At 31.9% G+C, this 12,675-nt stretch overlaps 3 protein-coding genes across 3 annotated transcripts in view; 1 reads left to right on the top strand and 2 right to left on the bottom strand.

Moving 5' to 3' along the window:
- Positions 1 to 3,260: 3,260 nt before the first annotated feature.
- LOC107482917 (DEAD-box ATP-dependent RNA helicase 36) lies at positions 3,261 to 7,141 on the bottom strand. Its single transcript, XM_016103502.3, has 6 exons — positions 6,495 to 7,141; positions 5,696 to 6,018; positions 4,707 to 4,910; positions 4,532 to 4,613; positions 3,960 to 4,058; positions 3,261 to 3,833 (listed from the first exon to the last, which is right to left on the bottom strand). Exons 1-6 carry the CDS (start codon positions 7,092 to 7,094, stop codon positions 3,600 to 3,602), a joined length of 1,542 nt encoding a protein of 513 aa, XP_015958988.1. The 5' UTR covers positions 7,095 to 7,141; the 3' UTR covers positions 3,261 to 3,599.
- Positions 7,142 to 11,099: 3,958 nt separating this feature from the next.
- On the top strand, positions 11,100 to 11,558 carry LOC107482822 (uncharacterized). Its single transcript, XM_016103417.1, has one exon. It carries the CDS (start codon positions 11,100 to 11,102, stop codon positions 11,556 to 11,558), a length of 459 nt encoding a protein of 152 aa, XP_015958903.1.
- Positions 11,559 to 12,073: 515 nt separating this feature from the next.
- Positions 12,074 to 12,675, bottom strand: part of LOC127746588 (uncharacterized) — a 1,821-nt gene continuing 1,219 nt past the window's right edge. The window contains exon 2 of the mRNA XM_052260422.1: positions 12,074 to 12,673. Coding sequence (XP_052116382.1) covers positions 12,190 to 12,673 — 484 coding nt within the window. The 3' untranslated portion in view covers positions 12,074 to 12,189. The remainder of the gene's footprint in view (positions 12,674 to 12,675) is intronic.

The following is a 12,675-nucleotide window of genomic DNA, read 5'->3' as shown; positions in this document are numbered from 1 at the left end:
TTTTGGTTAACTTAGTTTAATAAATAATTTATAAAAAAATCAATAGGAGTTGAAAAGGAGACCACTTAATAAAAACACTAAAAATGTCTTTTTTATTTTAAGATGTTTATATGTGTCATTTTATTATTAGACATCTTTATTAAATCAGTTAATAATTTATTTTTTAATAAACTAGAACAAAATCGGTTTATTATAGCAATAATAAACTCAATTGTCTGCATTATAATTATTAGACCCGGTTTAATCCGATCAAATTACACAATCTAAATCGAATATCTTTAAATTTTTTGATAAAAAGATAAATATATTTCTGACTTTTTGTTTTGTTGGCATTTGAATCCCTAAAAATTTAAAAATACAATTAAATCCCCAAAAAGAAATTGAATTTATTGTTATTATTATAAAAAAATCGATTTTATTCTAATTTGTTAAGAAATTTAAAAATAACCAGTTTATTAATATGTCTAATAATAATGCGACACGTAAACGTCTTTACAAAAAGACGTTTTTACACGTCTTTATGGAAGCATCTCCCAGTTGAAAATTTTGGTAGGAAAGAAAAATGAGGGATTAGAAATTAGTCAAATTGGTAATTTTAATTAAAGGATGATTAAACTTTAGTTTTTCATTTTATCACCTTTCTAGCTTGATCTAAGATGAATATTCATAATAGAGATGAGTTTGTTTTGGTTGGGCCAATGGAGAAACATGGTTGTTGGAAACTTGAGCACGATTAAAGTTGATTTCACATGAAGATGGGAATGAAGTTTGTTTGCTTGGGAGGGTCGCTCATTTTGTGTGCTTTTGCAGTATCCGAGGAATTAGTCATTGAATTTCTGGCCTAATGGATATCCTGGTGCAAACGAAAAAAAAGTTGATTTCATACGAAGGTCGTCTATTGTATCTACTTTGTGGGGCATATGCATGAAGTAGTAGGGGTTTATAATTGTCCACAAATCGCATCAAACCAAAAGGGTTTGTGAGAATGTGACTATAGTCTCAAATAGAAAAATGGATGGATATAATGGATTGCATTAGCAATGTCCAATGAAAGATAATCCAAAATGATTGTGTCCCACTCCCACTATATGCCAACTACTTTGTTCAACGTAACATACCAAACAGGTTCACAATAGATTGCTACGCGTGTTCATGTTGGGTCCAAAGAGATAGGAAGGTTTCCTTCTACCTGCTATGTTAGGTACACATTCAAATCAAAATGTCTCTTTCTCTCCATTCGTTTTCCTTCATAATCTATTCAATATTAGCGTTTCAACAGTTTTAACTGTCAGTTTCAATCATAAGACATATATATAATTAATATTAATGATTAAAAGGACTAGAACACTAGTATTTTTAGATTATTTGAAAATTTTCTAATCAATTTATTAGTGCACCTAAGTCACATCAAATCTTTGGGTTATTAGGTCTTATAATAAAGAATAAATATAAATATTTATTAATACGTAGAGTTACATGAAACTTTTTTATTTTAATAAATATGAGTTAATTTAGAAAAATATTTTTCAAGTGAAGTTACAAATATAAATATATGATTTTTTATTTATCAACCACAGTGAAATATTTATATTTTTTAAAAGTATAAATACCTTTTCAAAAATTTTTTTACTAAACTTGATACTATATTCTAACTAAAAAAATTTTGAATTATTAATGGAACTGGAACGTAAATAAAAACATGGTTGGAAAACATGCGATGTTTTTCCTTCATAGTGTAGGTATGAATACCATTTAAAGGGCTTCTAATAAATGATAAGTGATGACATCTCTGCCTTTGGTCATCCATGCGCTGAGATCAGTTTTTCCTTTTTCGTTTTTCTTTTTTCTTATTTATTTATTTATTTATTTATTTTATCTTGCAGTGACTAACGAACTAATTGTATTTTTTCTCTAATTTATTTATTTTTTTGGAAAATAAACTGGGATATTTCCGTATATCATAGGCAAAGGGCCTTTGTGTTTTTGGAAGTAGAAGACTACAAAGTTTGAAACTTTCCGTGTGTCCCATTAGGGCCCAACCCAAGTAAAAATAGGAAAACCCACATTGCTGCATTGGGACCCCTACAAATTAATAAATGAAAATTATGATAGGTTTAATGGTTGAAGCCTTGAACCCTGTATCTGCTCAGGTAAAAAGAAAAACCAACTAAGTGATAATATTTGGTAGGTAAAATAAAAGGCTGCATTCTCCTCTGCATCATTGACTCAGAAATTAGTACTAAAATTTCGGTCTCTGTATCCAAAATTTCAATATCTCCAAAAAATGGAGACACAAGGAACTGAAATTTTAATAACATTTTATACCTAAAATACTCTCATTTTAATTAATTAATTTCAATTTTACTCTTTGTGCAAATTAAATTAAAGCTTTATTCTTATTTCAATTTCGGTCTCTCATTTTACACCAAACAAAATACTGAAATTTATTTCAGTCTCCGTCTCAGCGTCTCTTAAGGTAGCGTTTGGTGAAGAGACAGAGACGGAAAGACTGAAACTGAGAGACAGAGACTAAGAGACAGAAATTAGAATAAATCTCAATATTCTGTTTGGTGCAAAGTGGAAGACAGAAATTAAAACAAGAATGAAATTCTAATTTAACTTGTATAAAGGGTAAAATTAGAATTAATTAATTGAAATGAAAGTATTTTAAGTATAAAATGTTATTAAAGTTTCAGTCTCTATCTCTAAAAATTTTAGTCTTCTATGTCCCTACTTTTTGAAGGTATTGAAATACTAAAATTTCGAAGACAGAGGCAGAAATTTTAGTACCAGTCTCTAGATCAATAAACATGATACTGAATTTCAGTCTTCCAGTCTCTGTCTCAGTATCTCAAAACAAACGCTATCTCTTTACCAAACACTACCATATATATGTCTTGGAATTATGTGAGTTGAGTCCCGAAATTTAATGATGATACCTAATTTAGTGCTACCGAATAAAAAAAAGGTTTAGAAGGTTTTGGTGGACTAAATAACTCTAGAAGAGATAAGAGTTCAAATAATATACACTAACGATATATACTTATTCGACTTAAAATGCCTACATCTAATCTCCTTAATCGGAATATCTTTGTAAGTACCGAAACCTAGAGCTCCCAAAGAGTATTAACCCAAAATAAACCTCACCAATTGCCTCGGCCTTTGTAAAATGTAAATACTCCCACCGTACCGTGCATACATTGGAGATTCTCTCAGGTTCCAAAAAGTTCCAAACACTGGTCAAAATTTGAAAAGCAATGTGGTGTATAAATCTTTTCCTCCATAGAGAATGATAAAACTTCTTACAAAAAATTATGGTCCTAAAATCTAACGTCAGTAATACATGCATTCAGTGTAATTTTTCAAAAATTAGACCGTCACAAACAAAATCTGCCACCTTGTAAAGATGTGAAAACCACTCCAAATTGTTGGAACAGCCATAACTTATCAAAACACTACTATGTTTTAGTTCCATTAAGTCCTCTACTTCAATGATCTTTCTCCTCTTCCTTTTGCTTTGAATTTTGACTACTTTTAGGCCCTTTTCTTTAATAATTCCAATTTGTCCTTTGAGGGGCTTTCCCCATAGTCATACCAGTTTACTCCCTCTTCTTACTCACATTTTTTAAGGATGATTTATCTGCTGATGCTTCCACTTCTTTTTTCTGCTTCTTTCCTTCTGCAAATTTGTTTCTTTTTCTCTTATTACCTCTTTTATTTAACAATCCTTTCTCTGCTAGCATTTTCAGCTTCTGTTTTTTCCTCTCCTTTGCTTTCTCCTCAAATCCATCATCCATCATCTTCATTTCTGCCACATTTTTGGCACTGAAAACCTACAACACCACAAAGGGGAAAAAAAAGGAAATTGGAAAATGTTAAACTTAGCAGAGTTTCTGATTGAACAAGCCACAACCACAAAAGAGATAGGGGAGGGAACCAAATATGAAATTCAGCCATACCTTTTTCATGATAGAAAGAACCTCATTTTCTTTGTATTCAATCATTTCAAGTTGCCTTTCAATAAGAGCTTCTATTTCACAAACAAGTTCAACATCATTCTGCAAGAGCCAAGTTAAAATGATAACTTAGTTACAAAATCAATGCAATGTAAAATCACAATCCTTGATGTTCTCATTAATGACATGAAACAAATCAAATAACAAGGACACTGCAACTGCAAAGCCTATAAAGTTACAACACAAAAAGACACCTATCACACAAATAAATAAAAGGAGAGATATCGAGCAACTAGCAACCACCACTACCCCAAAATTTCACTGCCCTCTTCAGAAAATAAGAGGACAAATAGAATGAAAAGGAAGAGGAGGAAAGTAAGCTTCTGGGAATTCAATTTATTCGCTGGTACTTTCCACTAAGAGTGGTCAGAAGTAATAAGCCAGATAGTACAGTGGTCTTGGTTCAAGCAATGGTAAGAATTAGAAGGGGTGAAAGACAAACAAATCAATATACTTACCAAAAGGTATTCCAAATATTATTAGCAGCTCATTATACTTCTAAGAACTTGACTTACCTGGGTGACAAGGCTCAAAGCCAGTCCTCCTCTACCTGCTCTGGCAGTACGACCAACACGATGAACATAGTCTCGTGGAAACCTGCAGATGAGAAGTTGAACTATCTTTTATCAAATATCAGGTGCTTCAGAAGTCAACTACGAAATATTATAAAAAATGGTCAAGAAAAATAACCTTGGAACATCATAATTGATAACAAGGTCGACTGTCGGGATATCCAAACCACGGCTGGCAACATCTGTTGCTAGCAGTATAGAGACCTTCCCTGATTTAAACCGTTGAAGTGCCTCAAGCCTTTGAGCCTGCGATTTAAATGAATATAGAGCTGCTGCTTCAAGATCAAGCACTTCTAGCATTAAACTTAAACGATGACAATCTCTGCAATTGAGGAACAATAGATGTTATCAATCTTATATGGGGATATCAGTGACAGGCAGCAAACAACCTTTACATAGAAAGCGGAAAAGCCAGTACAGTTAACATAAAATTAATATTTTAATTAACTAAGAGACTATGACCATTCCTTGGAAAGTATAAATGCATAACAATAATCTACCGAAATTGCAAGAATTTAACTGTATTATAGTAGTTATTCTATGTCAAAAAACCATTGTTATGCTATTATCACTCTTCCAGGTCTGGTCATAGTTAATTAAAAGTTGCATCAGATTACCTAACAAAAGTTATATATATCATCACTTTTTTTTACCCAAACAGAAGAGTAGATCAAATTGAGGATAGTTCAATAGGTAGGAAGGATAAGGAAAACAAAGAAAACTATGGACAGAAACATTAAACAAGACTTGGATTTTAATTAATGGATCGGGCACTCGGCCATAAACATGGTTTACAGTAGGACACATAATGTCATTTGATTCATAGACAGTACTCTGCTAAGTGAAAAAAAGTTGCTGTTATAACTGTGAAAGTTGTCTGGGATTAGCTGATAGTTTTCCATAGATGCATAAGTGCCAACTATAACATTAGAAAAATAAGTAGCCATACTTGTTTGAGATATTACCCAAAATGGCAGCACGGTGCTTTAGAACCCAAAATAAATAAATAAGATTATGCACCATAGATAAGAAAAAATGAATAGGAAACCATAAGACAGAAAACAAAAGCGGGATATGAAAGTTCACTAATGTTATTAAGAGAGATACCTGCATGTAGAGATAAATACAATGGCAGATCGGATGTCCATATCTTCCATTTTTGATAAAATATGCATCAAATATACCTCCTTGACCTTTTTAGGGATGAACATAGCCTGTTGCTTAAGTGTTTCTACAGTTTTCAGGCCTTCATATGCCTCATAGACATACAGTCTATCCTGGTAACGCTCAGACAACTTTTGCAGATTACTTGTGGTTGTTGCAGAAAAGAACAGATTTTGTCGATTTTCTGGTAAGCACTTAAAGATAAATTTCAATTCCTCCTGAAAACCGACATCAAGAACTCGATCTGCTTCATCCAGGACAAGGAACTGCATATAAATATGAAGGTAAAGAAATGCATAACATTTAGCATTTAGATATACACAATGTAGTTCCATATATATACACACACATATATAACCTATGTCCTACATTTCAAGCTTCTGGGACACAGTTCTACACTACAAGCCCTCCATATACCTCCATTGAAAATCACAGCATCATTAACAGTAAACCAGAACCACAACAACATCAACACCAAAACCTCATTATCCATTAACAAAACAAAAAAACATCACGATCATTAATACATAGATTAAAGTAAGGTTGCTTCCTAGAAATTCCCTGACTTTTAAACCCTCCTATAATTTAAAAATTGCAATTGAATTCTTCAAATTAAACATTTTTTTAAGCAAGTCACTCCTCACAAACAGTACTCATAGTTTGAGAAATTATCGTTAGACATTGTGAACAATCACATATTTTTAGACTATACAAACACGAAAGAGTTGAACCTAGTTATTACCTTAGTTCTAGCAAAAACTAGAGGAATATCAGGATTCTCGAGCAAGGCCTTGATCCTCCCCGGCGTGGCAATAACGATGTGGGGCCTGGCAGCAAGCTCCTTGGTCTGCCGAAGCATGTCCATGCCGCCGACAACCACTGCAATGCGGAGGTGGAGGCAGGAACCGAGGGCGCGGAACTGCTCCGCTAGCTGGAACGCCAGTTCCCTAGTGGGCGTCACCACCAACGCGAACACACCGAACGGGTGCTCCGACAGGCGGTGGAGGATCGGGAGGGCGAAAGCGGCGGTCTTGCCGCTGCCAGTTTCATCGATGCCGAGCACGTGGCGGCCCTCCAGCACGCGCGGGATGCAGTGCGACTGAACACGCCGGGGACGCTTCATCCCGAGCTCGCCGCAAGTCTTGACAGCCCATTCGGCAAGGCCGAGTTGGGCGAATGTGGAGGCGGAGGAAGAGGAGGAATCTGTGGTGGTGGATGCGGCGGCAGCTGGTGGCTTAGAGGTTGAGTGATTGTTGTTGACGGTGGAGATAGGGTTTCGGGAGGGTTTGGAGGTGGGTTTGAAGAGAGGGAAGTTTTGGTCTGCAAGGATTTGTTGCTCCATTATGTTTCCTAAGTGTAAGCCAACATGTTTCCCTAATATTCACTTTTTGGGTATTAGCTAATTACTAACCTCTCTTACTTTTTTTGTTATTAGAGAAATTTTGTTTCAACAACCAAGATTTTTATTAAATTTATAAAAGTATATGCATTGCATATAATAATTTTTTATTTATAAATAATCTTTATTTTTTGGAACCATTCAGGTAGAGACGTTTAAAACGTCTTTTTTTTAAAAGATATTTTTAATAATTAAAGTTTAATACATATAATTAATTAAATCGTGTTATTTTTTATCAAAATTAGGTCAGATAAATTAATTTGACAAAAAAAATAGTGAATCAAATTTTGAATCAGTCTAAATTAATATTATTTTGTATAGAAAATGATTACAATATCTTTATTATAAAAAATGACTAAAATACTCTTATTATATACATTAATTTTAAAAATCATAAATTCTAGTGTTTAATTAATTATATGTGTTAAATTTTAATTACTAAAAAATATCTTTAAAAATAATAGCTCTCTTATTTTTTACCAGCCAATGAATTATAACTCAAATAGTCTTTTCATACTCATCTAAAAAGTCGTGAGTTCGAGTTTTCTTATCTTTGGTAAAATAAATTCTTTATTCTTTACTATAATATTATTCTTATTATTAGATTATACTACTAAAATTATGTCTAATTTTTTAATTTGCCGATAAAATATTTTAAAATGTTATAAAAATACTCAAACGTTACATAATTATTTTTAAAAAATTTGTTACAGATTAATTTTAATGTGAGTTTTTATAAGTATGATTTAAAAAATGAGATTTTTTATATTTAAAATTTGATGATTTTATTAAGTGAATTATTTATATTTTTTTGTTAGTATTAAAAATACTTTTAAATAAAAAATTCTAAAAATTTAATTTTGATAAATTTTTATATATATTTTAAATATTGTTACAAAATTTTGGACGTCCATGTGCAAGACAACAATGAGTCGGTTGTTCATATTGTTGGAGACTGCTTCATATTCAACGCTAAAAGTATGCAAACCAACACTTTGTTCAACTTGGATTTGATAAGCTGGATTGAAAATAATCTCTCTTCTCCTAATAATCTCTCTTTATGGTTTTACACTTTTTGAAGGTACTACTATCCCAATTTCAGTAGCTTTAAAGCAAATTAAAGTGCGAAACAAGAAATTCTTATGTCATGAACTATAAAACATGATACAGCTTTTTGAGTGATGCCAAGGTCTAAGCAGAACCCAGGCATCTATTATGTTAGCTGGTTACATGTTTTTCGTGAAGCAAATTATGTTGCCAATATTATAGCAAAGAAAGGGCAAAATCTCATCTTTGATGAACTTTGATTGTTTTGGCACCCTTGCTTTCATGGGATCTTCATTTGCTTCCTTCTGTTTTTTCCTTTCCTGGAATCTTTGACCCCCTTCTCACCAAAAAGTAACTCTCCCAAAACCAAATTAGCCAACACATTCTAGACAGAAAAAATTATTAAAATAATATCTAAAAATTTATTTTGATGACAGATATAATTTTAGAAGATATTATTGATAAATAAGTTTCAAACAATAAAAAATATGATAAAAAAATTAGATATTAAATATATTTCTAAAAATGCTTTTTGAGATTAAATTTTGATATAAATTTTTGCCATCATTATTAAAAAAATAAAATATTTTTATCTTTAAAATTTTTTAAATTTTTTATGAAGTGAATTTTTTTAAAAAAATTATCGTGACATTTTTAAATATTTAAATATTGTCACAAAAATTTAGAACTGCTAAATATGATTTTTTTTGTTACTTACAAAAATTATTGGTTCTTTTCGTGGTATTTTGAAATCATTCGGTTACTTATAAAAAATATAATATTTATTAATTATTTTTATCATATTTTAAAATTATTTAGAATCTATTTTGTTAATAAAATTTTTAATTTTTTAAAGATTTTATCTGTATTTAAATCTTTTGAATATCAAATAGGTAGGTAATTATTGTAGATATTATTGTGGAAAAAATACAGAGGAGCACAAATTGACCGAGGCGCTCTCACTTTCAACATCCTTTTCTTAAAAAATAAACTAAAGTTCTGCATGTAATTTCAGGGTGATATGATGATTTGGCACTTTGTCTAAGGTTTTCTCTGTCACCATCATTTTGTCATACGAAAATTTTACACTCTCTTACTTTAATGTGTTACATCTGCTAGTTTGGATCTTCATTTCCGTCCTAATGTTGAATTGTCCTCATGAGATAGCTAACAGTAAATGTATAATATTTTAATTAGATTCAAACTAGTAATGATATGTACTTTTAAATATGCTCCAAATTTTTAAACAAAGTAAAAAACGGAATATATTTAATATTTTAGAAATTTACGAGAATATAATAGTAAGTTAGTAACTAATGTTTCCTTAACCAATTTGTTTTCTTAATTAAAAAAGAACTTCGGAAGTAGCACTTATTAGTTAGCTATTACGGATTAGTGAACCTGTGGGGTGGAACAAAGTAGTTAGGGATGGCAAAATTTTTTGAGATGTGAAAATTTCTATAGGGATTGTTTTAAAGGGGAATTTGGGGGACAAAATTTGGTAGGCGCGGAGATTCAAGGGGGATTTCGTCCTCTATATTCTATCTAACTTCTCTATAGCTAACCTGTTGTTACTTTCCTTTCTCATCGCATTGTCACACCTCACCTTGTCATCATCCTCACCGCATCGTGCTCATTATTTGCGACGTTCTTTTTCGTACTTCTGTCATCGTGTCCATTCTTCTCTCTATTGCTGGGTCTCTCATCTCGTACACTGCTCTGTCTTTTAGCTCGCCATTGCGTTCTCTCACTGCGTTATTTCGAAAGAAGTCACCATCTTATGATTTAGATTTTTTATATAAATCTTACTGCTTTTATATATGATGGATACTTAGCTTGCAGTTCTATTCATATGAAACTTAATAATTAATTAGAACTATCAGATAGATAGGAAATGTGGTCCTCGCGGAGAATGGAGTTCTATAGAAAATGGAGACGGATAGCAATATTCCATCACAACGAAAAATAAAAACGAAAATAAAGAGCAAATCTGGCCGGAGATGAGGAGTAGGGAGACATCCCCCGCCTCCGCCCTACCCCATTGACATCCTTAAAAGTAGTAATCTATAATTGATTAGTTCTAGTAAGCCTTAAATATGCCAATTAAGTATTTTTATAGATCCCATTAAGATGAGATTGATTTTTTTTAAATGAAAAATTGATAAAATAAAAAAAAAGTTCTATTACACTTGTATTTTTTATTTTATTTTATCAATTTTAGAAGAATTTTTTCCATCAAGATGACCCATCAATTTGACAATTAAGCTAACTTATATAAATAAAAAAGATTAAGATCTTATAAAGTAAGAAAGTTAGTAAATTAATAATAAAATAAGTAAATTAATTATTTTTAAATTAAAATAGTGGAACACATATTTTATGAAATCACAAAATCAATCATAATTAACCTTTCATTAACTTTCTTATTTTAGAAGATTTAAATTTAAATAAATAGGAATCAGTAACAACTCCCAACTAAAAAAATAGTATTTTTTAAAAAGGTAAAATACTCTTTCTTCATGACCCCTCAAATTTTCATTTGAAAAGAAAAATCTTGGGATCGGTTGGATTAGGTGCATGATAATAAAAGATTAATCAAATGCTTAATTAATTAACATATTGAGAGCACAGTTAGCACACTAGTACACATTTACATATACAACATTATACCAAAACAAAAGCTTATTGCATGGTTTCCAAGAAAGTGCTTCCTCTCATGTACAACCTACTCTGAATTAGGTTCTGTGAAATAATATTATGAAGCTCCTCATGCTTCTTATCCCTCAGCACCTTCCTCCTTGTCTTCACTTATTTATTCACACACACAAACAAACTCAAGTCTCTATCCACAATCAAAAAATGGGGTTGCATTGTTATTATTATTATTATTATTTGTTGATGATGCTTGTTCTTGTAACTGGCTATGCAGAATCACAGCCAATTTTTCACCCTTTTAACCACACTGATTTACAAGCAGCAATATCTGACATGAGAACAAAATCTTACTATGGATTTGCAATGCTATTGCAAATGCTAAATGGAACATCACAACCAAGTAGCTCCTTAACATTCTTGATGCCAGATGATAGGGAACTATCAACATCAGCCATTGCTGCTGATGAAATTGAAGATTTCTTGCTAAGCCATGCAATTCCAATGCCACTCTACTTCAATGATTTATCTCATTTCCCAACTGGGACCCTTGTTCCCTCAGGCATAAGCACCAAAATGATTAGGATCCATAACCGTGGAAGGGGTGATTTCTTTGTTAATAATGCTCAGATTGTTTCTGCTAATGTTTGCTTGGGCTCTGTCATCAAGTGCCATGGCATTGATGCAATTATTGAATATGATGCTTGACATCATTCCACATTATTATTATTATTGTTATTGTTCTTAGGATCCTTCACTTGCAAGCAATCCACCCTGGCTATATGATCAAATATCAGAAATAAAACCAATAACAATTCTCTTATTTTGATGATTTCTACTGTTTAATTATATATAGGTATGAGTAGTAGTAACCTTTGTGGTTGGATTTTATGTGGTTACCTAACTCCTAAACACATAAAAGAGACAATTTGGACTCAATTGAACTACTTGGAAGTCATCTTCATTGTTGTACTTTCTACAAAACCTTATTGCATGGAAACCGTTTACTTGTTCAGAGGGATTTGTTACTTCTTGTTTCTGCTCTTGAAAACAGTAATTACATGTTCCTATTTCTAAATCTATATATTAAAAGAACATACTATAGAAAACAAATTAAAACATTCTCTAAAGATCCTTCTCATCATCATGAACATACTATATATATAAGGTAGTTATATAATAGCACATAGATCATACAATAATACTAACTAGACATGATGATATGTGCCAACGAACCCACCATATATATATGGAATGTGTAATGTGTCACATTATAGATTGTACTAGGTGTACATTTTATGTGACCCATCATCATCATCATCATATATAATATATAGTTTTAGAGATGAAGAGAAGTGTCAACACCAGAATCACCAGAAGCACAAGAGTCCCAATCATACAAATCGTCATTATTAGTATTATTGTTGTTGTTGTTATTCTTCCATGGCTCTGCATGAGATGTATAGTTCTTCTGGAAGCTTCTTCTGTGGTCCTGATGATGATCCTGCTCTTCCTGTGAAGTTGGCCAAAGAGAAAGAGAAACATGGGGTGGTGGGGATGGTGATGAAGATGACCTTGATGATGATGATCTTGTTCTACTACTTGTTGTTGCTGCTGCAGATACATAACTGTGATTATTATGATTATTGGGACTGAATAATAAGTGTTTATTATTGTTCATAGACTCAGTAGTTAGCATTAACTTTCTGAGCTCTCTCTCTTGTCTCATTTCCTTCACTCTCTGGAGTTGCCTAAACCTCTCTTGTAGAAGAGCAATGGAGGAATGACGAGCCACACTTGCATCATTGTTGTTGTTGTTGTGACT

This window comes from Arachis duranensis, chromosome 4, assembly GCF_000817695.3.
Source record: "Arachis duranensis cultivar V14167 chromosome 4, aradu.V14167.gnm2.J7QH, whole genome shotgun sequence".
In the NCBI taxonomy this organism is placed as follows: domain Eukaryota; kingdom Viridiplantae; phylum Streptophyta; class Magnoliopsida; order Fabales; family Fabaceae; genus Arachis; species Arachis duranensis.
Note: the sequence above shows the minus strand (reverse complement) of the source record. Positions and strands in the feature narration are given on the sequence as shown.